The sequence below is a fragment of the Moschus berezovskii genome, chromosome 9, assembly GCF_049115385.1.
Source record: "Moschus berezovskii isolate FMDL1 chromosome 9, NW_MosBer_1.0, whole genome shotgun sequence".
Lineage (NCBI taxonomy): Eukaryota > Metazoa > Chordata > Mammalia > Artiodactyla > Moschidae > Moschus > Moschus berezovskii.
The window spans coordinates 83,719,311-83,745,981 of record NC_142468.1 but is presented as its reverse complement, the minus strand read 5'-3'; the positions used below and the strand labels follow the sequence as shown (position 1 = coordinate 83,745,981).

The window sequence follows — 26,671 nt, the reverse complement described above, 5'->3', positions numbered from 1 at the left end:
CGCAGCAGCTCTGCAGTGGCCAGCCTCCTAACAGACCCTTGCCAGTCTTCCTCTGTTCTTTTAAGGGAAGTATTGTTGACCCTCAGTGTTGTGATAGTTTCAGGTGTGTGGCAAAGTGGCTATACATATATATGTGTGTGTGCATGTATGTTCTTTTTCAGATCCTTTTATATTATAGATTATTATAAGATATTGACTATAGTTCCCTGTGCTATTCCGTAGGTTCTTGTTGCTTATCTGTTTTATATATAGTAGTTTGTATCAGCTAACCCTAATCTATCTCCTCTACCACCCCTTTCTCCTTTGGTGACCATAAATTTGTTTTCTATATCTGTGAGTCTATTTCTATTTCATAAATAAGTTCCTTTGTATCATTATTTTAAATTTCACATAAAAGGGATATCATATATTTGTCTTTCTCTGTCTGACTTACTTCACTTAGCTTGATAATCTTAGGTCCATCCATGTTGCTGCAGATGGTATTATTTCATTCTTTTTTACATGCTGAATAATATTCCAGTGTGGTGTGTGTGTCCTTTAGAAATAGAGTCTACACTGCATTGGGATGGGCGACCAAGGCCAACCCAGGGCCTTGAGAGGAACAGGAGGTTACTCAAATCACGGGGGCATCAGGGGCCTTTGGTGAGAACAAGGACAATGGCCCAGAAAGCCAGTCAACATGCAGCATCTGGTGGCAGGGCTAGACCGAAAACATGAAAGTAGAACTCTTTGGTGCCTCAGACCTTGTTCTCCCAAAGAAGTCTTCCAGCTTCAGTCTCCAATAAGAAGCACAAATAAATAACTTGAACTTTCTCATTTTTCTTCACTTGCTGATAGATGATGATTACAGACGGACAGATCACAGCAACACCAATAGGCCAGGACGAGGTCCTTAGCAATCAGCCACTTCTGGTGGCTACAGAGGCAGGCACTGGAGCGCTGGCCAGGGGCGGCCCCTCCCGCCTCCCTGTACTGAGCCTCAGTGGCTCCACTCTGCCTTGATTGATTATAAAGGGAACGCTATGCAAAGCTTTTAGTCAAAGAAAGGATTCTACAGGTAAGATTTTGGAAACTAGTGCTGTCATCTAAGTACCAACCCTTTCATCATACAAAGAGCCTGAGGTCCGAGGAAGCCGAAGTCTCAATGGATAACTGTACCAGGTCAAAGGGAAGAAGTCAACGAGGGCCCCATTGTGATAGCTAGCCTTCAATCAGCTGTCCATTTACTCCTTTGCACAAATTCTGGAGGACAAATTATTCATTTGTGTTCCTGCCACTGCTTCTGGTTATGCTGATGTTAGCCCATACAGCAGGTATTTCTACACCTGCCAGTAACAGTTTATCTGTTACATGTACTCGGGAGTACATTTAATGTCATCTGCCCTGCATTTCCGGTTCTTTCTCATCACTCACAGTCATCAGCCCTCCCACGAGATCACTGGTGTGGGGATCTTCATCTTTGGTACCCAGCTGAGGGGAGTACAGTTCCGTAGTTCGTAAAATTTCTAAAACTCTGTCCAAGGCTTCTGCCACTGTGACAGGACTGTTTTCTTGGGCTGCGTTGATTATATTTATAACCTAAGGAAGTGAAGAGAGAAAGAATAAATTTGAGGACATTAGGGTTCTGCGTCCCAAAAGTCACTCAGGAGCCCAGATTCTAAAAGGATTAGACGATAACACATCTTATTGTTCAAAAGGCCCCGTGTCTTCACGGCAGCACCTCGTTGCACTGAAGCAAGCTTCTCTCGCCACGCTCTCTGATGTTTCTCTTACTTCGGCAGCTACATCTTCTCAGGCTCCCCTGCTGATCTGTCTCCTCCAGCTCTCTGCTAGAGGCTGCAGTCCCTCGGAGATTAATGCTGGGCCTTCCTGTCTCTCTACAGTTCTCTCAGAGATGACCTCTTTCCTTTCCACGACTCCAGACACATACAACCCGCATGCCGAGGACTCTCAAAACTACACCCCAGCCCTGAACTCCATTTTGACCTTCAGATTTATATAGTCAGTTCCCTGCCTGACCTAGCTACTGGATTATCTTATTTACATGTCAAAAACTAAAGTCATGACCTTACTCCCCTCTTCCCAGAGCAAGCAAGTAAACATAGGAAAAAAAAAGACAAGAGCTGCACACCTTTGGTTTCTACATTGCTGTGAAAAAAACACCACTTCTATTACTCTTGTGCTCAAGCCAAAGATCTGGGAGGCCCTGGTTGACATATCACTTTCCCTCAATTCTCGCCCTACCTGACAGTATCATTCATCATCAAGAGAAACTGAAGTTACTCCCAAATATTTCTTGATCTACTCATTTCTCTCCACCTCGACTGCTGTAATTCTAGTACGGCTGACACCATTCCTTGCTTAGAATTCTGGAATAGGTCCATAAGTGGCTTCTTCTCTTTCACTCTTGTCATCTCCAAGCCATTCTCTGCATGGCAGCTGGGTGTTCTTTCTGATAAACATACCAGGTCATGTCACTTCCCTCCTTTAAACTCTTCGGTGGTTTCTGTTGCACATAAACTGAAACATACACTTCCTGTGGCTCAGCTGGTCAGAATGAACTGTGCCCTGCACACCTCTGTCACCATGACTCCCCTCTGCTTGCCAAGATCCAGTCACGCTACTTTCTTTCCAGTCCTCAGTTGCTCTGTTCCCTCCTCCTCCCACCTCGGTGCTCATCCCCTGCTGTGCCTGCTAGAATCCTCTTCTAACATTTTTGCATCCTTCAGGTCTTACTGCAAATGTTACTTCCTCTACAGAGACCCTCCTTGACCATCCCTTTCACCCAACCAAAACAGGGCCCTAACTTAATTCTTCCTCATAGACACCTGTTGTTTTCCTTTATGACAGCGATTGCCATTTATAACTATGTATTTATGATGTATTTATTTGTTTAATGTGTTTCCTTTACTATAAACTCCATGATATTGGTAGTATGCCATTCATCACTATATCTCCAGAATACAGCTAGGGCTCTGTAGCCCTGGCTGCAGAGCAGAGGCTGTAGCTGCCACTCACCTTCGTGATGGGAGCCTCAATGGTCATGGAGTGGATCCGTGCCATGGATGGGTAGCGACGGTTCTGCAGACTTGGTGCTGGAGAGAAGTCAAGAAAGCTGAATCTGTTGCTGGTGGCTCAGCTGGGTTTCAGTGCAGCAAAGGAACCCTTCATGGACTGGGGGCCTGATTCTCACAGGACTGCTGTCCTCCATTGCACCCCACAAAGCAATGAATTCACCCATCTCTTAATCTTAAACTGCTGAGAGCTCAGCCACTACTTACCAGGGACTGGGAAGGCTGCTCTGGCCTGGAACCTAGAACTTTGATGACAGGAAGTTTTATCAGTCTCAGGCCCAGGGGGATTTCAGAGAGGCTTGATGGGATCCAGAAACCTCATCCCAAGAGCCTAACGATGCCCTAGGACTCACTTTCCCTAAGTCACTAAAGCCCAACTTGGGCAGGTCCATCGCTTTCAGCCTTCAGCCACAGATCATGTAGCCAAATAACTGCAGTGTAGGAGGGAAGGAGTGATGCGTGAATAGGGTGGGGGTAGGCAGGAGCCCCCCTTCATTCTCAGTCTTCAGGGTCTTAACACCAAGAACCTATGGTGGGTCCAGCTCTCATCTATAAAAACTGAGCTGGCCCAGCTGAAATTCCTTCATCCATTATCCTCTTCATCTAAAATGGGTATCCTTTCCATCTATCTACACCCTCAACCCACTGGGAAAAATGTCAGTCCATTTTTATCATTTCATTTTTGGTCCCAATCTCTTGCATGCTTTGTGCTTTAGCCATCTTCCTCTATGAATTACCCATCTTATTTCTTTGGTCCATGTTAGTTCAGCCGCTTCCCTCGTGCTCAGGTTTCCCACTGTGACCTGAAGGACAGCCGCTAAGAAGGACTCAGCTACCGAGACTGAGCTGCCCCAGTGGTGTGTCCTAACCCACACTGGGACATAAAGGACAAGCCTAGCACCATCAGAGGGAAGACGGAGACTAGAAAAGGTCAAAAAGAGAAAAAGGCCTAAAAGTTTTCTGCCTACAGGAAACAAGTCAGTTTAGTCATAATCCTACTCTTTGGGATTTAGCTTACATGCTGACGAATTCTTGAATATTCCTATGTCATTTCCTACACTTTAAAGTCAAGGAAATATGAACTTCTTACCATCACTGCCTCGAGATGATATTGATTTCACATCAATGGACTCTTTCCTCCTGTTCTTGTATCTGAAGGAATGAGACTCTAAGGATTTCAGATTAGTAATGGAGAGTGGTTAGTTTACAGCTTATTCACAGCAAAGTTTACACTTATTTTTTCCCTCATTCTCCAAAGAAAACAAGGTTACTTTTTAAGCACTGTAAATATATTTTTTAAGAAATAGCAAACCACTGTGTCTTTAAATCCTCACCACACACAGCATTATCAGTAATATTAGTTGTAAAAAGATGCCCTTTTCTTGCGGTACCATATTACATTGTACTGCAGCTTATTATTAAGGGTTATTTAGTTCCATTAATAAATATCTTCTTGAAAATAGACGTTAAAACTTGGGGAGAACTTTGAGGAGTTCTTTTTGACTTGAAGGACAAAGGATGGGAAAGGCTTCTGTGGGGCTATCTGAGGAACTAAACTGCTGGTCAAGTCCATACAGCTGAATTTATCTGGGGACCCAGTGTGGACCAATCTGAGGTCCCTCTGAAAAGCCAGGTCTAGGTGGTTTCCTAAGTTCTCCTGAGAATATGCGTTCATCAAATGATGCCGATCCCGGGAATGAAGAGAGGAAAGAGCAATTTTATAATCCCAACAGTTTCCAACAATTTAACTTTCACGGTCATCCCTGCTTTCTGATGGAAAAAAAATACTTAACAAAATCTGTGTCTTTGCAGTCTTTGAATTGAACACTCAAAATGTGCTGTCACATGAATGTGAAATCTAATTAAACGGTGCTACCGATGCGACCAGTGAGGACCGAAGGGTGAACACGCAGAGCGGGGCTTCAGAAAGGTACATTTTCAGGGCGGCTGCTGCTTGCACGAGTAACCCATGAGCAAGGAGAAAAGCGTAACTGTAACAGTTTTCCTCACTGCGCGGATGTGCAGGTTTCAGCAGGGGAAATGCTTCTCTCAGACACCAATGCGTGACCATATTTCAAGGCAGAGAAAGAGGTGCGGAGACTTTTACAGAATTGTCTAGTGACACCGAAAAAGTACAAGAGGACACAGTAATTAACAGAACCAGTTCCAGAGCCAGACTGCTGAAGTTCCAGTCTCCACTATGCCGTCGAAAAGCAGTGTAACCTTGGGAATGTTCCTTCCGTGTCTCGGTGTCCACGGAATGGGTGACTGCAGCATCTCGTTCGTAAATTGTTGTGGGATGTAAACGAGTTAATGCGTACGCAGCACTGCAGACCGCCAGTGCCTGCTGCGCAGTGAGTATACAGCTCCTGCCGTCTGTTACTATGACTCACATCTGTTCATCTGCACGTATAGCTTCTTTTCAAGCACACATGGGATCATGTTACAATATTATTTTACTACTTGTTATCACTTTGTAATATGTCTTCGATACGTCTCTAGGTCACCTTTTAAACTATTTGCTGCTACTGCTAAGTCACTTCAGTCGTGTCCGACTCTGTGTGACCCCATAGACGGCAGCCCACCAGGCTCCCTCATCCCTGGGATTCTCCAGGCAAGAACACTGGAGTGGGTTGCCATTTCCTTCTCCAATGTGTGAAAGTGAAAAGTGAAGTTGCTCAGTCGTGTCCAACCCTTAGCGACCCCACGGACTGCAGCCTACCAGGCTCCTCCATCCATGGGATTTTCTAGGCAAGAGTACTGGAGTGGCTTGCCATTGCCTTCTCCGACTATTTAATGTTCTTAAATATCTGATTCAATATTTAAAAGTTTCAATCAGTAGTAACTAAATCTGAATTATATTTATATAGCTTAAAGTGGAAGGTGCGTGTGTGCTAAGTCACTTCAGTCGTGTCTGACTCTTTGTGATCCTATAGACCAGAGCCCACCAGACTCCTCTGTCCATGGGATTCTCCATGCAAGAGTACTGGAGTGGGTTGCCCTGCCCTCCTCCAGGGGGCCTTCGCAACCCAGGGATCGAACCTAGGTCTCTTATGTCTCCTGCACTGGCAGGTGGGTTCTTTACCTCTAGCGCTACATGGGATGCCCGGAGTGGAAGGTAGAAGTATTACAAAGTTAATCTGAACAACAAAGCCTTAGGATCTTGCCTTAAATCACCTAACTTGAAACATTTTACTATCCCTTTGCGTATTTTTCTTTCAGATCCTGCCTTAATAATTTTCCTGGCCTTGGATTTGAGCTTCAATATTTCTTTAAAAGGTATCGAGAGGTAGTGGTACTTCAAGTGATATTGTTAGGATAATACTGTATCTTTCAAACCTGAGAAACTGATGGCCATTTGCAAGACACTGCTTTTGAGCCTATTCTGGAGCTTAATAATCATATACACCCCTAAGATTTGTTTATCAGATAACAAATTAAACCTAACTTATTAAATATTTAAGATTAAATTCAGGATTAAAGAGCACAAGAGTTCCTCAAAGTGCAGTTTCCAAATAAAGCTAAACTGGAGAGACTATAAACAGCCCAGGCTGGCTGGCTGAATTCTAAATCATTCATTAGAATTATCCAAAGATGGAAAATGCTTATTCTTTCAGACTTCATTTCAGCTAAAAGTAAGAAAATCTTTAACAACAGAAAAGATCAAGGGTTTGCAGAAATTATTTCTTCAATAAAGGCCATTTAAATCAAATAATTCATTTATTCCTCTATCAACAGATGTTGTGGCATTTGAATTTAAAAAGACAGAGAAACGAAGGATGAGAGATTCAAACAGCCATACTCAATGGCAAAAAGATACAGTGTCATCAATCCAAAAAAAAAAAAAAAAGCCCAGCTACCATAGACTGAGCAGCTACTATGCATCAGACATTGTGCTTTACTGTTTATTCTAATGACAGTAATTATATAATCATCACAACAGTTCTGAAAGCTACAAAGTACAACCTCCATTTTACTGATGAGGAAGTTTAAACTTGGAGAAACTGTGTGGGCAGCTCGAGGTCAAAGAGCTAATGCGTGGCAGGACTGCTGCTTTCCACCACGGGATGGTTCCAGTTCACCATCAGTGTTCTGCATTTGCTGAGTGTCTGTTATATGCAAGGGCGTAGAATAGACTGGGCACCATAAGGGACGTGAAAATGCTTGCAACAACTGTTAGCTGGTAGGTTAGTTAAAGCAATACTCTCACTAGGTTAAGGGAAAAAGTAAACCATCTGTGAAAGAAACAAAGTGTGGAGGGAAGAGAAAGATACCGGTTAATTCATTTGACAAATGAAGAAACTGAAGGTCAGATCAGATGAAACCTTGCTGAGTAGGTGAAAACCTGGTCCACTCCAGAACGGAGGACGGGAACGACGTAAGTAGGCCAGGGCCCAACTTGACGCGGCTGGGAAGCCCCCAGCAGTGGGGAGAAGGTGCTGTCTGTACGGGAATGAGAACTGTACATTGTTGGTGGCAGACTGATTTTTCCCTCTAATGATCAAAGAATTCCAGACCTTTCTGATGTAGAGGTCATTAGTTCAGCCCCCTCTTTTCATGGGAGAGGAAACCAGGAGTCAGTGAGACTTGCCCAAGGTATGATGTGCGGGTGTGGGCGGCTGAAATGCTGACTCGTTGACCCTGAGTCCCAGGAGGGCCTGTTCACGTTTCACTGACTGCTGCAGAGAAGGGGAGCCTGGTGTGACGACAGTGTGCTCTCTGGGCCGCCAGGCCACTCTCTGCTTTGAGTTTATCTGCTCTGCATTGTTCCTAGGCAGCAGCAGAAGCCAGGATGGGGAAGGCATTCAGGAGGAAAGGTTGCCATGAATGAAGATTCAAAGCCTTTTAAGCGATCCTGCTTTTAACCTGGCTCTCAAACCTTTCATTATCAGCCCTGAGGTATCAGCAATTCAAGTTTCCGGGGTGGTGAAACCGTCAATCCAGGCTTCTTCAGACTGATTCATAGACTTGAGCCCACAGATTCCACCCGACCGTGTAAAAGTGAAATTGCAGTATTCTCACCTGTCTGAGAATTGTCTCCTGAATCACGATGAATCTTGAGAATCTAAAGTTGTTCAGAAGTTTGGTAAAGCAAGAAAAAGAGATTTAAAATATGATATTAGTTACATTTCCAACCAATTTCATTAAAAACTCTGAAGAGTTCAAGAAAGGAAGACATTGCACAGATAATATGAACAGATGAAAGATGTACACAGGTGATAACACTACAAATTCTCTATTATATCCAGACACTTATAAAATGCCTGAGTCTGAGAACAGGAAGACATCCAAGGGATGCTCTTGCTAAGCAAGACATCTAGCTCTCCAGTCAGCTGTTCTCATTTCTGACAGTCTGCAGAAATGCAGAAGGACAAAAAAAAATTTAAAACAAGATTAAATATTTTTATCAGACTGTCATATGAACCCTGGTTTTATTTCAGACATGTTGTACATTTTTCCTGTAATATAAAATCAGTCTGAATTTAAGCCTAGAATTAAAAAAAAAACTTTCAAAAAAGCTCTTCAAACACACATCAATTAGAGACAGAGTCAATTTACTAAACATTTCTTCACAAGGTCTTAACTTTAGATTCAGTTTAGCACCTATTTCTTTCTCAGTATCAATGTTTTGTGCTAATCCTCGGTAAATCTGTGGGGGTTCTGCATTTCTCATGTTGATAACTCAGACATTGATTCTGGGGTACATCTAGCTGTCGTGATTATAATCAGGCTGCTTTGCTGCTATAGCCACCTATTTCCGGTTTCTAAAGCCATCATACGTTTGTAGGCGCTGAAGGAATGGAGTAAGTTAACCTGAAGAGCAAGACAGAAGAAATGTGTAGGACTGCTTATGAAGGAAGACAGTATGGTTTAGCAGCATCAGCTGTAACAGCCAGAAGTCCCATATATTAATACATCAGATACAGGTAAAATGTTCCAGCTTGACTGACCCATTGAAAAATAATCACATAAAACTGAGTTGTTAATATAGGGGGTTTTGTATGAATTTTTCTGCACAGCTCATTCCATGTAACTACAGAAACAGTTTCATGGCCAGCCTGAGTGAGGTCTTGGTCTTACAGGTGACCAAAGGGCTCTGACTCATTTATCCCATAATTATGGGATCTTTTATTTCTTCTGTTTTTTTCTTTTCTTTTTTTTCACTTTTTTTTTAAATTGACAGTATTTTTTATTTTTAAAATATAAATGTATTTATTTTAATTGGAGGCTAATTACTTTAAAATATTGTATTGGTTTTGCATACATTGACATGAATCTGCCACGGGTGTACACGTGTTCCTTGGGTCTTAGTCGGAGCATGTGGGATCTAATTTCCCACCCAGGGATAGAACCCTGGGCCCTTTGCATTAGGAATGCAGAGTCTTAGCCACTGGACGACCAGAGAAGTCCCTGTTTTGTTTTTTCTTTACAAATAAAGATCATTTGCTCAAAGCTACTGAGTGCAATATGAATTTTTGATATACCAAATGAGTACAGCTTTTTCTCAGTCAACTTTTTAGCTCCAAAGCAAGTCATCATTAAATGAAAGCTTTTCTGTCTGAATCACAATCCATCTTTCCTTAAGGAACAATGTCCCATGGCTCCCCAGATCACACACCAAAACCCTTTCTTGTCTTTCACTGACCTCCCCAGGCCCGCTGACTGGACTGTGGACCTCTGGGAGGTCAACACAGGCTTTGTATTCAGTCTGAATGGAACTAGATGAAGCCCAAGGTCCAAGAGAGGCCCAGGCCAGCCCTGCCTTTAGGATGGACATGCACACTGTCCCCTGAGGGGAGAAGCACCTGGAGAGCAGGGGAGAGGAGAGGCACCGGGCTGCTGATGCCGCCCTGGGCTTTCTCCACACAGGAGGTTGCATTCAGCGATTTCTGACTGAACACACTGCGCCCCTCCAACCTGTGCCCCTAAAGCAGCTCATCTGCCTGTGATGGGCTCCACGTTATGGACAGCAGAGAAGCTGGAAACACTCCTCGACCGACCAACCATCACTGGCTTCACGAGCAGAGCTGCTGAGTGCCGCGTCAGGTCATGGCTCGCTTCACAGCCCTCTGGGGGAAGAACTGTGCTGGCGGCAGCCGGCCCCTCACACCTCAGCGGGGCTAGGGTTTTATCGAAGCTTCTGACTCAATCCACGTGCCTCTCCCAGATAACTCCTTTTACAACCAAGGGTTCACTTGCGTGAGAAAAACGTTACAGAATTACAATTCTCTTCTTGGAAGGCTAAACCCACCCATCATTTATAACTTGGTATGCAAGACTCTTGAGAGTCCCTTGGACTACAAGGAGATCCAACCAGTCCATTCTAGAGGAGATCAATCCTGGGTGTTCATTGGAAGGACTTATGCTAAAGCTGAAACTCCAATACTTTGGCCACCTCATGTGACGAGTTGACTCACTGGAAAAGACTCTGACGCTGGGAGCGATTGGGGGTAGGAGGAGACGGGGATGACAGAGAATGAGGTGGCTGGATGGCATCACCAACTCGATGGACATGAGTTTGAGTGAACTCCGGGAGTTGGTGATGGACAGGGAGGCCTTTCGTGTTGTGGTTCATGGGGTCGCTAAGAGTCGGACACGACTGAGCGACTGAACTGAACTGAACTGATGAATGCTCCCACTCCAATTATTTCCTCATAATTCTCAGTCACTCACTGAGAAAACGGGCCTCCCCAGTGGCTCAGTAGTAGTGAATCCACCTGCAGTGCGGGAGACATAGGTTCGATCCCTGCGTCACAAAGATCCCCTGGAGGAGGAAATGACAACCTGCTCCAGTAATCTTGTCTGGGAAATCTCACGGACAGAGGAGCCTGGTCGGCTATAGTCCAGGGGGCTGCAAAGGGTCTGATGTGACTCAAGTGACTGAGCACGCACCCAGGAAACCCACAGAAAGTGAGTGGCTGTGTGGCTGGGCATTCACTGGTGGGCAGTCAAATGAGGCTCGTGGGCCTGAGGACCGTGGACGGGGAGACAGGAGGGGCTGCTCCTCCCGTGACTACAGCAGCCTTCTCTTCTGTGTTTGTACAGTGCCAGCACGTCCACCCCACTCCAGTGTTCTTGCTTGGAGAATCCCAGGGACGGGGGAGCCTGGTGGGCTTCCGTCTAAGGGATCACACAGAGTCGGACACAACTGAAGTGACTTAGCAGCAGCAGCAGCAGCACGTCCACACCGCAACCTGGTCATTACCATGTCCGCGCAAGGGAGGGCCGGCCGTCATTCCTTCTGACAGATGGAGAAGTTGAGGGACCTTCCCTGAGCCATGCAGCCAGCACTCGGCAGATCTCAATTCCAAACCTGGCTCTCTCTAGATCTAAAGTCACTTCCTCTTTGTCCCGTTGCTTTCTACGGTTAGGCCCCAGAAGGGCAGCCTGGGGTTCAGGCTTGTTAAACTGGGGTCTGAGGACACAAGGCTCTGGTTCAGTGAATGGCATCTGTTTGAATATAATTTTCTCTGTAACTCTGGAGAAGACACGACTCTGCTATGGATAGGTTTTGCCATGTGCAAGCTAAAGCAAAGCAAAGAATCCTAATTTAAAGGCCACATGACAGCCAATCTCTCCAGGATATGGTGTTTTGTTCCCCCTCTTGCAATGGAAATGCATCTATAAATGACTAGGAATTCTGGTATCCTGTGTCCCACAGGCTTCAGCACTAAGGTGCTGCAATATGAATGCTGCTGGCCTGGCCGGTGCCACGCCTGCCAGAGCTCAGAACTGCAATTTCTTATTAATAGCAAGGCCTTGGAGGCTTACAGCCTATTTGGGGGGAAAAATTCATAATTTCAATGCTTTAGTTACCTAACATACAATAGGTTCTCGCAAGTGTTGCTGTCCTTGTGCTAAATGCTCTGTGTACAAACACCAGATTATGCTTGGATCTTAAAAACACTGCAGGTTCTAGATGTGTGTGTGCATGCATGTCAAGGTCATATGATTGTTTTCCTCTTAAAGAATAACTGTTTAACAGTGACATTCTCGGGACTTCCCTGGGGGTCCAGTGGTTAGGAATCCACCTTGCAATGCAGGGGATGCAAGTTTGATCCCCGGTCAGGGAACTAAGATCCCACATGCTGCAGGGCAGCTCAGCCAACTGAAGCCCACATTACTCACCTAGAGAGCCTGCATCCAGCAGTTACTGAGCCTGCACCCTCTGGAGTCTGTGTGCCACAACTCAGACCCTACACAACCAAATAAATATCTAAAGAAATAAAATTGTAAAAAGACATTTTCTCTGTACATCCACCAGAACGCTTAAAACTAAAAAGAAATTCTGTCAAGTATGTGGAACAACTGCAACTCTTACACACTAGAGGGTTTATAAAGTTGTAAAGTCACTATGAAAAAGGTTTTGGCAGTTTCTTATAAAATTAAATGTATGCCTACCCTGTGACCCAGCTCCTCTGTGTTCAGTTCTACTCCTGAGTTATCTACCCAAGATAAATGAGAGCATATATTCACAAAAAGACTTGTCTAAGAATGTTCAAAGGAATCTAAATGGAAAGCAGCTCACAAGTCTATCAACAAGAGAAATAAACTGTGGTAGAAATAAAAAGGAAAAAAAGATACTGATACATACAACATACATGCATGCTGAGTCATGTGTCTGACGCTTTGCAACCCCCTGGACTGTAGCCCGCCAGGCTTCTCTGTCCATGGGATTTCCCAGGCCAGAACACTGGAGCAGGTTGTCATTTCCGTCTCCAGGGGATCTTCCTGACCAGGGAATCAAACCCGCATATCCTGTGGCTCCTGAATTGCAGGCGGCAGGTGGATTCTTTACCATTGAGCCCTCTGGGAAGCCCATGTACAACATAAATGAATCTCAAAACACTGATGATTGATGAAAGAAGCCAACACAAAAGAAGAGACGCTTCATGAAGCTCTGGAACAAGCAAAACTCATCTACAGTCACAGACATCAGAAGAGTGTTACCTCGAGGGGTGGGAGGAAGGGCGTGGAGGCAGGGATAACTGGGAAGGGGGCGTAAGGGAATGTCTGGGGCGGGCAGGTTTGAAGTCTTGATGGGGTCTGTATTACAGAGGCATATGCATTTGTCAAAATACAAGGAATGGTATACTTAGGGTTTGTACATTTCACCATATGTAACCTTTACTAAGAAATGAAAAAATTCTCAACCACATATTAAATTCAAATTAATAATATGCATGCCAAACTACCAAGGGGTGAAATGTCCTGTTGTCTGCAACTTAATTTGAAATCTATCAAAGAACAAGATGGACTGATGGATGAATCAAGGGAGGGATAGATGGATTGATAGATATATAGATAGACGACTGAGCAAAGTGTTAGAGAACCTAGGTGGTAGGTATATGTGTATTTACTTACAATTTTTCTCTTCTGTGTTGGAAAAATTTCATAGCAAAATATTGAGAAAATTATATGTTCAACTGAGAATATGGATTGATAGCTAAAAATTGGAAGTCTGAAACAATTTCAAAATCAGTGAAAATAAATAAGATGAATAAAATTGAGAACAGCCTGAAACTAAGCGAGATAAGTGACATGTCCCCATTCTGGGGACTCTACCATGAACCTGGGCATGAAAAGGATGTTCCACTTCAAACCATAGCTATGGAATTGTAGACAGCAGCTGCCAGTCTTAGAAGCATAAGATTTACCTAGGTAACTATTTAATACCCTGATTTTAATAACTTTATTGATCGATTTTGTGCATTATAGAGTTATAAATGAACCTAAATCCTGATATCTCTTCTGGGAGAAAAACCCTGAAGTAACTTTTTTAAAAAATGAACAATCACAAGACTTTGTAGCAGTTAAAATGAATCAAGGCCAGGATGACTACAATAACAATTTATTAAGCAAATAAATACTAGATACCTCCTTCAGTACGCATTTCTGAGTCACCTTGGGAGACTGTGAAAGGCCTTGGGTAGAGATGTCTAGTCTGCTTCTGTCCCCATGGAATGACAGAGCTATACAAGGCATCCATTGTAAGTAAAACCACCAGATTTCCCAGTATGTGAGCTGGGTATGTGTGTGTGGCGGGGGGGCGGTCATCCTTGATGTTTCCTTTTCTCTCATCCTCACATCCAGTCCATCATCAAATCTTGTAAAATCTCATTTCTAAACCCTTCTGGGATTACGCACTTCTCTCCATTGTCAGAGTACAAGCACCATCAGTTCTCATCTGAACTCTGACCTTGGCAATAACCTTCCCAACTTAATCCATTTTCAACTTTTGAATCAGGATCCTGCAAAACTGTACATCTAATCCTGTCACTTTCCTGCTTAAAACTCATACTTCCCACCTGGTCTTGGGGTCAGCCCCATTGGACGACGTGGCTACGAGAGGCTGCAGTGTGGCCTGGCCCTGCAGTTCCCCAGAGGCACCCTTGACCCCTGCCAGTCTGCCCTGGGCTCCCAGTTTGTGGGCTGCACGCCATCCCCATCTCTCTGATTTTCCCATGCTCTTTGCTACCACACATATCCAAGCCCAGAAGCTTCCCACTCCACTCTCTTCCTTTTGCCCATCTGTCCTCCAAATCTGAGCTGAGGGTGGTTTCTCAGGGAAGCCGTCCCAGGTATTTCCTGCCCATCCCAGTCCCTCATGAGGCTAGGTTCTAGCTTCACATGTTCTCAACGGGCTTTGCCTTCATTGCGTTTTATACAGTTCATAACCCTGTGCTTGTCTCATTATCTGTTACGAGCCCCACTCACAGCAGGAGCTGTGTCTCACTTGATCACCCTTGTGTACTTGACTACTCTAGCACTGAGAGCTAACACAGCACCTGTATGCAGAAGCCCACCAAATATCAGCCCACACGAGAGCGAGATCAATCTTGTCCTTCACCTTATAGCTTGTGCTGAAAACACTATTAATGATTTGCCCATCATACTGGTTTTTGTTGATTATACTTAATACTGATGCCTCTAAAGTGCTTCATGGTACGGTTCAGTTCAGTCCAGTTGCTCAGTCGTGTCCGACTCTGCCACCCCACGGACTGCAGCACACCAGGCTTCCCTGTCCATCACCAACTACCAGAGCTTGCTCAAACTCATGTCCAATGAGTCAGTGATGCCACTCAACCACTCATCCTCTGTCATCCCCTTTTCCTCCTGCCTTCAATCTTTCCCAGCATCACCATCTTTTCCAATGAGTCAGTTCTTCACATCAGGTGGCCAAAGTATTGGAGCTTCAGCATCAGTCCTTTCAATGATTTCCTTTAGGGTGGACTGGTTGGATCTCCCTGTAGTCCAAGGGACTCTGAAGAGCCTTCTCCAACACCACCATTCAAAAGCATCAATTCTTCAGCGCTCAGCTTTCTTTATGGTCCAACTCTCACATACACACATGACTACTGGAAAAACCATAGCTTTGACTAGATGGACTTTTGTCAGTAATGGCTCTGCTTTTTAATATGCTGTCTGGATTTGTCATAGCTTTTCTTCCAAGGAGCAAACGTGTTTTAATTTCATGGCTGCAGTCACCATCTGCAGTGATTTTGGAGCCCAAGAAAATAAATCTCTCAATGTTTCCACTGTTATCCCATCTATTTCCCGTGAAGTGATGGGACCAGATGCCATGATCTTAGTTTTTTTAATGTTGAGTTTTAAGCCAGCTTTTTCACTCTTTTCTTTCACTTTCATCAAGAGGCTCTTTAGTTCTTCACTTTCTGCCGTAAGGGTGGTATCATCTGCATATCTGAGGTTATTGATATTTCTCCTGGCAATCTTGATTCCAGCTTGTGCTTCATCCAGCCTGGCATCTTGCATGATGTACTCTGCATATAAGTTAAATAAGCAGGGTGACAATATACAGCCTTGACGTACTCCTTTCCCAATTTTGAACCAGTCTGTTGTTCCATGTCTGGTTCTAACTGTTGCTTCTTGACCTGCATACAGGTTTCTCAGGAGGCAGGTAAGGTGGTCTGCTATTTCCATCTCTTTAAGAATTTTCCAGTTTTTTGTGATCCACAAAAAGGCTTTGGTGTAGTCAGTAAAGAAGAAAGAAGTAGATGTTTTTCTGGAACTCTCTTGCTTTTTCTATGATCCAATGGATGTTGGCAATTTGATCTCTGGTTCCCCTGCCTTTTCTAAATCCAGCTTGAACATCTGGAAGTTCTTGGCTCACATACTGTTGAAGCCGAGCTTGGAGGATTTTGAGCATGACTTTGCTGGTGTGTGAGATGAGTGCAATTGTGCAATTGAACGTCCTTTGGCATTGTCCTTCTTTGGGATTGGAATGAAAACTGACCTTTTCCAGTCCTGTCGCCACTGCTGAGTTTTCCAGAGTTGCTGGCATATTGAGTGCAGCACTTTCATAGCATCGTCTTTGAGGATTTGAAATAGCTCAGCTGGAATTCCATCACCTCCACTAGCTTTGTTCTTAGTGATGCTTCCTAAGATCCGTTTGACCTCGCACTCCAGGATGCCTGGCTCTAGGTGAGTGGTCACACCATCGTGGTTATCTGGGTCATGAAGCTCTTTTTTGTACAGTTCTGCGTATTCTTGCCACCTCTTCTTAATACCTTCTGCTTCTGTTAGGTCCATGCCATTTCTGTCTTTTATTGTGCCCATCTTTGCATGAAATGTTCCCTTGTAGCTCTAATTGTCTTGAAGAGACCTCTAGTTTTCCCCATTCTATTGTATTCCTCTATTTCTTTGCATGGTAGTGTTCTGATAAGGCATTTTCCCAATAAATGTGCTCCAACAGTGGCAAATCTGTGGCAGCAGCAGAACGGGTGGGATGGTGAGAAGTCAAACACCGGGGTGCATCCTCATCCCTGAACTAGTTGCTGCAGCTCTGATTCATTGCTGTGCTTCTCGTCATAATCAATGCACTTATAAAACTGGCAGCTACTATTAAGAAAAACCAATTGTTCATATCTAGACATTCATTCATAAAGGAATCATGAGTGACTTTGAAAGATTTCTTGATCATACAGAAGAGCGCTGGCTTTGATCAGTTTTCAGCCTCAGGCTTTACATTATTTGCTTGTTTTCTGCATCTTCCTCTAACCCAAATATTATGAAAAAGTGTACACACCTGGTTAAGATGAAGAAAAGTACCAGTCTCTTAAATATTCTGTGTAAGCAGTCTTTGAGTGAACATTCTTGATCAGTGACTTCATGACAAAACCAAATGCTCTGATGTATATGACAAGACTTCAGTAATAGTGGAGGCTGAATGCTGGGTGCAAGATCCGATTACGGGAACTGAGTCATTTGAGACCCCCCCTTCATTCACATGCAGCGAAAGTGACGGAGGAAGTGGTATAACAGAGAACCTCTTTGATCATCTTTCTTTACTGAAAATACTTTGATGAGTTTTTCCTTGGAAGTTATGAATATCTGATGTAAAGATCAAATATCCTTTCTGCATGGTCTATTTAAAAAAAAAAAAACACACACTTGAAGATACACTTCTCAAACTTCCCAAAGAGCAAAACAAATACCAAACAATGAACCCAAAAACACTGAAAGAAAATTCATGCAACATGCTGGATCCCTGTCCTCAATGGTTACCGTTACATAAGCTCCCAAAATCAGGGCCGAGTTGTTGCCATTGTTTTCATGCGCTGAGTCTGGTTTCTCAAGATACTATAGCGCCAAGACAGAGAAGCTGCATGGATGCCAACCTTGATGCCTGGTGTCAGATCTCCTCACTTTGGGTGATTTCATGAGCATAACAGACTCAGCATGACATTCTCTCTCCTCTTTTATCTTGATGGTAATTGAAAATGCTGCTTATATCAAAGCTACATGCATTGGCTTGATGAAAATGCATACGAATATTTAAGATTACACAAGATTAAAAAGAAAGATGTCAAGCTGCTCCTTTTTTTTTTTTTTAAGGTCATTTGCTATATTCCAGACAAATGTAGAGATAAATATCTCCAGTGCTGAAAGGTAATTTTCTTGGGAAAATTCAAACACCCTTCTGTGCAATGTCTGATCTAGCATGTTCAGATATCACTGGTATCCCTTGGTCAAAATTACTTCAGTCCTAGTGTCCACTGGCCCTACATTCAACATGCACTTGCAGGAACCTTTACACAGAGAAGGACTCTCATTATGTAGCCCAGTGATAATCATTTCTGTATGCTTATCTCATGGAAAAACACTTAATGCAAGCCACCATTCAGGTTTAGATGGTCTGTCTTTTTCCCCTTGTCCAGCTTCTCCTTTAACTGCTATCAAATACCTACAATGTAAGCACCACCCTGCTGCATACCTGGACAACACTGGGTTTTCTAATATGGAAATAGGATAGTGATTCTCAAACTTCCTCCCAGAACTGGATCTCTAACAACTTCCGTGGTGAGCCAGGGCCGCAAGTCTGGGACCGCACAGCAGTTCCTGAGGCCGCCCTCTTCAGAATGCTCTGTGCACCAGCAGATGGGAACACCCGGGAGCTTCACTCTGCTCTCAGGCTCCTGTTGAACAGAATCTGCATTCTAATGTGTCATCTCTAAGTGGACTGATTATAACTACAGTTTGAGAAACACTGATTCACGTGGAAAAAGTATAGCTTCGCTGACAGAGTTTTTAAAAAATCTCCAGTCACAGCTGTGTAAACTTACGAGCTTCACTGAGTCTCCTTATAGGTAAACGGGACCAATGCCTACCTTTTAGGATCTAAGAGGATCAAACGAGATAACATGTACAAAAGGCCTGGCCCACTAGCTCTCAGGGAGCTGTGCCCGCCCCCATGATGTCAGTAGGTTGAGGTCAGGGCCCCAGAACTGCTGAGTCAGTGGCCCTACTTTGAGAACCACTGGCAAACAGTGGATGCCCAGATAAGGCTGGATCCCTCTGCCTGCTCTTACCCAGAGGTATCCTGTTTCCTGAGAATCTGGCTACAGTGCTGCTCACTATGCCAGGACTAATCTTAGTTTACGGAAATCATTTTCTTTAAGGCAGACACATAAGCAGCACACATGAGTTTTTCACTTTTATGCCATCATTTCTCTAGCCTCTGTCCCCTCACTGCTAGGCACAAAGAGAAACGTCCAGATAAATCACCCCAGAAAGAAATTTCATTGTGCTTAAAGCTTCTTGCTTTCAAGGAACTGTCCATGACTGATGGCACTTTTGTAAATGTTTTGTTGTGTGAACTCAGATGACTGCTAGATTTTGTCAGGAGAGGGAGGGAACTGCAACAATCTAACATTTTCCCCACTCCTGTTACTCCAGCACTAGACAGAGTCGTTAAACTGCTTAATGACACCCAGGCTTTGCTGGCACTGTGATTGGCGAAAGATAGAAGCCACCAGCAGGACCCTTGCTTAATAAATCAGGCCCTTTGGAAGCTACCCAGAGGCGGGGACAGCACAAAAGGAAAAATAAGCAATGATGAGAGGACAGAATGGCGAAGCTTTATCACTGTGTCCCCGGGTTCTGAAAATGCTGTTTGTCAGAATCCTTGCTTACATTTTGTGAAAAGTCACCCCTGGGAGGGAAAAAAGGGCATCTCTAATGGATACCCCTTCTAACTTCAGCTGAAGAATCATTTATTGGTTCCGTGAGACAAAGATATTTAGGACCTGCTCTCAAGGGATTTATTAATAGGGGACAAAAACCAAGTACTGTCACAATGAATTTATTCATTCCGTGTTTGATGAACTTGTACTATGTGTCAGGCAATGTTCTAGACACTGGGAATGTGACAGAAAACAAAACAGTTTTAGGAAGCTGGTTTGAGTGTCAAGATGGCATTTCAAAAATGATGTGATGCTGAGGGGTTAAAATTTAAGTTTGGGGCATTTCAAAACTTGATGCTAAATAACCTGGACTCTCCTATTCAATTCATCTGTCCTCTAATGTTTTTCCAAGCCTTCTGGGTTTAATTAAGGAGAAAGTCTTAGGAGGGTCCCAGTCTCCGAACTTTCAACCAACAGCTATAGCGTCCAGATTTGCTAACACGTGGGGTTTTTTCTACTCTTATCTGTTTTCCTGTTATCTTCCATTATGACTAGTGATTATGGCATTCCATTTTATGGTAGTGACTACCACGATGATACAAAGTATTACAAGTGACAGCTTCAAGGAAGAGGAAGAACTTTCCCTACATGCAGAGGAGATGATACTATACCTAGAAAATCCTGAGGACTCCAGACAAAAACTACTACAGCTAAGTGGATTCAGCAAAGTAGCAGGATACAAGATCAACATGCACAATCAGTTGCATTTCTTTACATGAACAATGAAATATCAGAAAAGAAATGTAGAAAAACAATACCTTTTAAAATAGCACCAAAAAAAAAAAAAATACCTAGGACTAAACTGACCAAGGAGGTGAAAGATATACGCTGAGAACTATAAAACATTAATAAAGGAAACTGAAGATGATTCAAAAATGTGAGGGTACCCCATGCTCTTGGACTGAAGATACATTGTTAAAGGTATTGTTTAATATTGTTAAAATGGCAATTCTACCCAAAGCAATCTACAAATTTAATGTGATCCCTATCAAAACACCCATGACATTCTTCATAGAACTAGAACAAACCATCCCCAAATAAATAAAAGATCCACAACTTCCAAAGCAATCCTTAAGGGAAAAAACAAAGCTAGAAGCACAACTCTCCCAGACTTCAGACAATATTACAAAGCTACAGTAATCAAAACAGTGTTAATGATGCCAAGACAGACATGTGGATCAGTGAGACAGAAGAGAGCCCAGAGACAAACCCACACGTTGACAGCCAGCTAATCTTCAACAACGAAGGCAAGAACATAAAATGGGAAAAGACAGTCTCTTTAGCAAGTGGTGTTGGGAAAGTTGGACAGTGCATGTAAATCAGTGCAGTTAGAACCATCCTCATACAATGTACAAAAATAAACTGAAAAGCCTTAAAGATTTAAACATAAGACACCATAGAACTCCTATAAGAGAGCATAGGCAAACCATTCTCTGACATAAATCATACCAAAGTTTGCTTAGGTCAGTTTCCCAAGATAATAGAAATAAAAACAAAAATAAACAAATGGGATTTAGTCAAACTCAAAAGCTTTTGCACAGCAATGAAAACCACAATATAAATAAATAAAAACAAACCCACAAAATAAAACAAAAAAAAGGGAAGCTACAGAATGGGAGAAAATATTTGTAAATGATACAAGTGACAAGGGCTTAGTCTCCAAAATATACAAACAACTCATACAACAACAACACAAAGCAAACCTAATTGAAAAGTGGGCAGAAGACCTTAATAGACATTTCTCCAAAGAAGACATACAGAAGGCCAGTAGGCACATGAAAAGATGCTCAACATTGCTAATTATTAGAGAAATTCAAATCAAAATGACAGTAAGGTACCACCTCACACTGGTCAGAATGGCCATCAGTAAAAAGTTTACAAATGCCAGAAAGGGCGTGGAGAAAAGGGAACCCTCCCATGCTGTTGGTGGGAATGTAACTTGGTTCAGTCACTATAGAAAACAGTGTGGAGGTTCCTCAGAAAACTAGAAGTCGAATTACCATATGATCCAATAATGCCACTCCTGGGCATACACCTGGACAAAAGTGTAATTCAAAACAGATACATGAACCCCTATGTTCATAGCTGCAATATTCACAATAACAAAGACATGAAAACAACCTAAACGTCCATCGACAGAAGAATGGATAAAGAAGACGTGAAAGATACAGTGAAACAGTTCTCGGCCATAAAAAGAAATACGGCCATTTGCAGCAACATGGCTGTAACGAGATGTAAACTATTATATACAGGATAGATAAACCATTACATATAGGATAAGATCCTACTGACAGCACAGGGAACTTTTTTCAATATCCTATAATAAACCACAATGGAAAAGAATGTGTATATGCATATAACTGAATCACTTTGCTATATACCAAAAACTAACACAACGCTGTAAATCAACTACTCTTCAGTTAAAAAACAAAGAAACTTAGAATTGTTTGTTTCTGGGATTTCCCATTTAATATTTCTGGGGTATGGTTCACTGCAGGTAACTACAACCCTGGAAAGTGAGAGTATGGATAAAGGGACTGTATTGTGCTTCATCCTTTTCAGACACAGTGAGTCGTTGGGCAATCATCCTGAATTCCTCAGCCCAGCACACCACATCCTGCTTGCTTCTCTTGTCCAGCAGAAGTCTCCATCTGGTGCCCCATGACCTTCCTTCCCACCTCTGAATTTGTGGTATTCATGAATGTCGGGCTGATGCCCTGGCCACTCATTTGGAGCTGTTCTTTGCTTTCTTTCGTCTTTTAAAAATTATCTCTGCCGGGTTTTCAGTGCTGGGTGTAGGCTTTCTCTAGTCGCAGTGAGTGGGGACTGCTCTTCCTTGCAGTGCGCAAGCTTCTCTTTGTGGCGGCTTCTCTTGCTGCGGAGTGTGGGCTCCGCAGTTGCAGCGCTCCAGCTTAGCTGCCCTGGGGCATGTGGAATTTTCCCGGACCAGGGATGGGCCCTTGCATTGGCAGGCGGATTCTCTACCACGGGACCACCAGGGAAGTCCCTCTGCTTTCCTTTCTCTCTCACCCCCACAATACCTCATTTAGCAGAAAATATGGATAATTCTTTGGTCAAAACAACTCTTCCACGCATTTTTTCTTTTCCACGCATCTTTTTTTTTTTTTTGGCATCTTACTATTTTATTTTCTATTTTTTTAATTTATTTTTTTTAATTGGAAGCTAATTACTCCAGTGTTCTTGCCTGGAGAATCCCAGGGACGGGGGACCCTGGTGGGCTTCTGTCTATGGGGTCACACAGAGTCGGACATGACTGAAGTGACTTAGCAAAATTACTTTACAATATTTTATTGGTTGGTTTTGCCATACACTGACATGAATCCACCCCAGGTGTACATGTGTTCCCCTTCTTGAACCCCCCTCCCACCTCCCTCCTCCTTTGTGAAACGAATCACCAGTCCATGCATCTTTAAGATGAAGGCTATCCATGAGCCTTTATTTCTCTGTTTTCCTATATCTGAGTATTATCTATTTGACTTAATAAAACTAGAATAGAGGGTGTCTTTTTTCTTTTGGGTAGCTTATCAAGTCCCTTTCCAGTGATTAACTTGTAAGATATAATGCTGATAACTTAAGTATGAATAAATTCAGATAATTTAATCTGAGGGTTTCTCTGGTGGCTAAGTGATAATGAATCTGTCAATGCAGGAGACACGGGTTCAATCCCTGATCTAGGAAGATCTCTTGGAGAAGGAAAGGGAAACCACTCCAGTATTTTTGCCTGGAAAATCCCATGGACAGAGGAGCCTGGTGGGCTACAGTCCATGCCCCCCCTTCCCCCAACCCTTCCCCCATGCGGAGAGTTGGACACAATGTCACAACAACCACAACAGTTTAGTGTGAATGTATCCACCAACTATGTTGCACCTCATAAGGCCCTTTAGGGAAGGGGCAGTCAACATGGAGAAGAAGCTGAAAGCTGCTTGGGGTGACACATGCAGAGGAAGAGAGCCTGGACGAGGCCTGTGTGATGCTCCAGGAAGTACAGCCACGGCCTTCACAGTCCAGAGGTCACTCTGAAGGGGCCATGCAGCAGGGCAACTGGATTCCTGTATCTGCCTCATAACATGTAACCAAGACTTTGGAACCAGAATGAAGGAAGGTGCCAAAAAGCTGAGCTTTCTAGACTGTAGGCTCCAGGGGGAGAGTGTGTCACAGAAGTGACAGGGGCCAAGTTCTGGAACTTATGTCACCTTGGCAGACCTTACAGGCAACAGAGAGCCTAGTGGAAGTTTTTAAGGTAGAAATGAATGAACTGAGTGGTGTCTTGGGAAGATGAATCTGGCATCTTCCCAGATTCATCTTCTGGTGCAGGATGGACTGGGAGAGAAGGACTAGCTTCCGCTCAGGAACTGTGGAGAAAGGGAGTGTTCTCCTAGAGGAAGAAGAGAGTTGGATCTGAAAGACCATGCTGAAGTTGCACTTGCTTCTCTAAATGCTGCTACTGAAAATGGGATGCTGAAGGTCAAGTTCACTTGGGAATCAAATTATCTTCACACTGGAGGAACCCTATCCTCCTGTGGGGGAAGACTGGTCACAAAGGCCAGGCCATCTTCACTGGCTCCTGCCGATGGCTTGGAGGTGACAGTCGCATTCCAATGGGACGGCCATGGGAGCCAGCGCGTGGATGAGAAGACACACAGATGACTCACCTATGTCTGCGACTCAGTGTCGTTACAGCCTCAGCAAAGTGCAAACTTCTCCAGGCTATAACTGGTATTTCCAGAATTAAAGGTCAGGGTACTGCCAGCCAGACTAGCTGGAAACTGTGCTCTGGGCCAGAGATTACATCAGCCACAGAAGCCACAGCCCTGCTTCATGGCGCCCTCCACGAGGGGTGACACCCTCTCTCTGTACCCCTGAACCGGGAGGAATGCAGACCTCACCCCGGAGAGTGCATCAGGACTCTGGCTCACCTTCAGCTGCAGAAGGACGAGATTCGTCCTGAACAAACCCAGACCAGTGGTTTTCCTTTCCTTTTTTCCGTTCCCTTTTTAGGAAAGATATTGTGTTTTCTCAGGAAACCAAATTTCAGCACCCCCTCTTCTTTGAGCTTTTGAGCTATGGTGTTGGAAAAGACTCTTGAGAGTCCCTTGGACTGCAAGGAGATCCAACCAGTCCATCCGAAAGGAAATCAGTCCTGGGTGTTCATTGAAAGGACTGATGCTGAAGCTGAAACTCCAATACTTTGGCCACCTGATGCGAAGAACTGACTCATTGGAAAAGACCCTGATGCTGGGAAAGATTGAAGGTGGGAGGAGAAGGGGACGGCAGAGGATGAGATGGCTGGATGGCATCACCTATACGATGAACATGAATTTGTGTAAACTCCAGGAGTTGGTGATGGACAGAGAGGCCTGGCGTGCTGCAGTCCATGGGGTCGCAAAGAGTTGGACATGACTGAGCAACTGAACTGAACTGAAATTCTTTGTGGGCTTTCGTACTGGCTAAGATGCTAAAGAATCTGCCTACAATGCAGGAGACCTGGGTTTTATCCCTGGGTTGGGAAGATCCCCTGGAGGAGGGCCTGGCACCACTCCAGTATTCTTGCCTGAAGAATCCCCATGGACAGAGGAGCTTGGTGGGCTATAGTCCATCAGGATCACAAACAGTCAGATATGACTGAGCAACTAACACGACTCTTTGAGAGTTCACAAATAGCAGTCAATACTGTCTCAAAACCACTTCTGAAAGGTCTTTTTTTCCCTATCAGTTTACTCTCCAGCTGCAAGGGAAGCAGATGAGTCGAGAGGCCCCCCACGGGCCTGGCCGCCTGGGTCCCCCTCAGCCTCTGTCCTGCTCTGCGCCTGACGCCCTCAGTCATGAGCAAATCCTCGAACCCTGAAGCCCCACCGAGTCCTGGTTAGGTTTTGTAAAGATGTTCTATTTTAATCCCCGCCAGAAAACAACTCTGGAGCAACCGCTCAAACAACTGCCCCTGAGCGCTCACTGATTTATCCAAAGGTAATGCAAAGAAATAGAGGAAAACAACAGAATAGGAAAAACAAGAGATCTCTTCAAGAAAATTAGAGATTCCAAGGGAACATTTCATGCAAAGATCGGCTCAATAAAGGACAGAAATGGTATGGACCTAACAGAAGCAGAAGATATTAAGAAGAGGTGGCAAGAATACACAGAAGAACTGTACAAAAAAGATCTTCACGACCAAGATAGTCACGATAACGTGATCACTGACCTAGAGCCAGATATCTTGGAATGTGAAGTCAAGTGGGCCTTAGAAAGCATCACTACGAACAAAGCTAGTGGAGGTGATGGAATTCCAGTTGAGCTATTTCAAATCTTGAAAGATGATGCTGTGAAAGTGCTGCACTCAATATGCCAGCAAATTTGGAAAACTCAGCAGTGGCCACAGGACTGCAAAAGGTCAGTCTTCATTCCAATCCCAAAGAAAGGCAATGCCAAAAAATGCTCAAACTACCGCACGATTGCACTCATCTCACATGCTAGTAAAGTCATGCTCAAAATTCTCCAAGCCAGGCTTCAGCAATATGTGAACCGTGAACTCCCAGATGTTCAAGCAGGTTTTAGAAAAGACAGAGGCACCAGAGATCAAATTGCCAACATCCGTTGGATCATGGAGAAAGCAAGAGAGTTCCTGAAAACCATCTATTTCTGCTTCATTGACTATGCCAAAGCCTTTGACTGTGTGGATCACAATAAACTGTGGAAAATTCTGAAAGAGATGGGAATCCCAGACCACCTGACCTGCCTCTTGAGAAACCTGTATGCAGGTCAGGAAGCAACAGTTAGAACTGGACATGGAACAACAGACTGGTTCCAAATAGGAAAAGGAGTACGTCAAGGCTGTATATTGTCACCTTGCTTATTTAACTTATATGCAGAGTACATCATGAGGAACGCTGGGCTGGAAGAAGCACAAGCTGGAATCAAGATTGCTGGGAGAAATATCAATAACCTCAGATAGGCAGATGACACTACCCTTATGGCAGAAAGGGAAGAGGAACTCAAAAGCCTCTTGATGAAAGTGAAAGAGGAGAGTGAAAAGGTTGGCTTGAAGCTCAACATTCAGAAAACAAAGATCATGGCATCTGATCCCATCACTTCATGGGA

The 26,671-nt window shown here is 43.9% G+C and overlaps 1 protein-coding gene across 18 annotated transcripts in view; it reads right to left on the bottom strand.

Moving 5' to 3' along the window:
• Positions 1-26,671, bottom strand: part of PDE8B (phosphodiesterase 8B) — a 352,403-nt gene that overhangs the window by 32,634 nt on the left and 293,098 nt on the right. For all 18 annotated transcript variants that reach the window (XM_055436840.2, XM_088839884.1, XM_088839887.1 and 15 more), the window contains 4 exons: positions 8,097-8,139; positions 4,165-4,242; positions 3,019-3,095; positions 1,414-1,578 (listed from right to left, as the gene is read on the bottom strand). In XM_055436840.2, the coding sequence (XP_055292815.2) occupies positions 1,414-1,578; positions 3,019-3,095; positions 4,165-4,242; positions 8,097-8,139 (363 nt within the window). The remainder of the gene's footprint in view (positions 1-1,413; positions 1,579-3,018; positions 3,096-4,164; positions 4,243-8,096; positions 8,140-26,671) is intronic.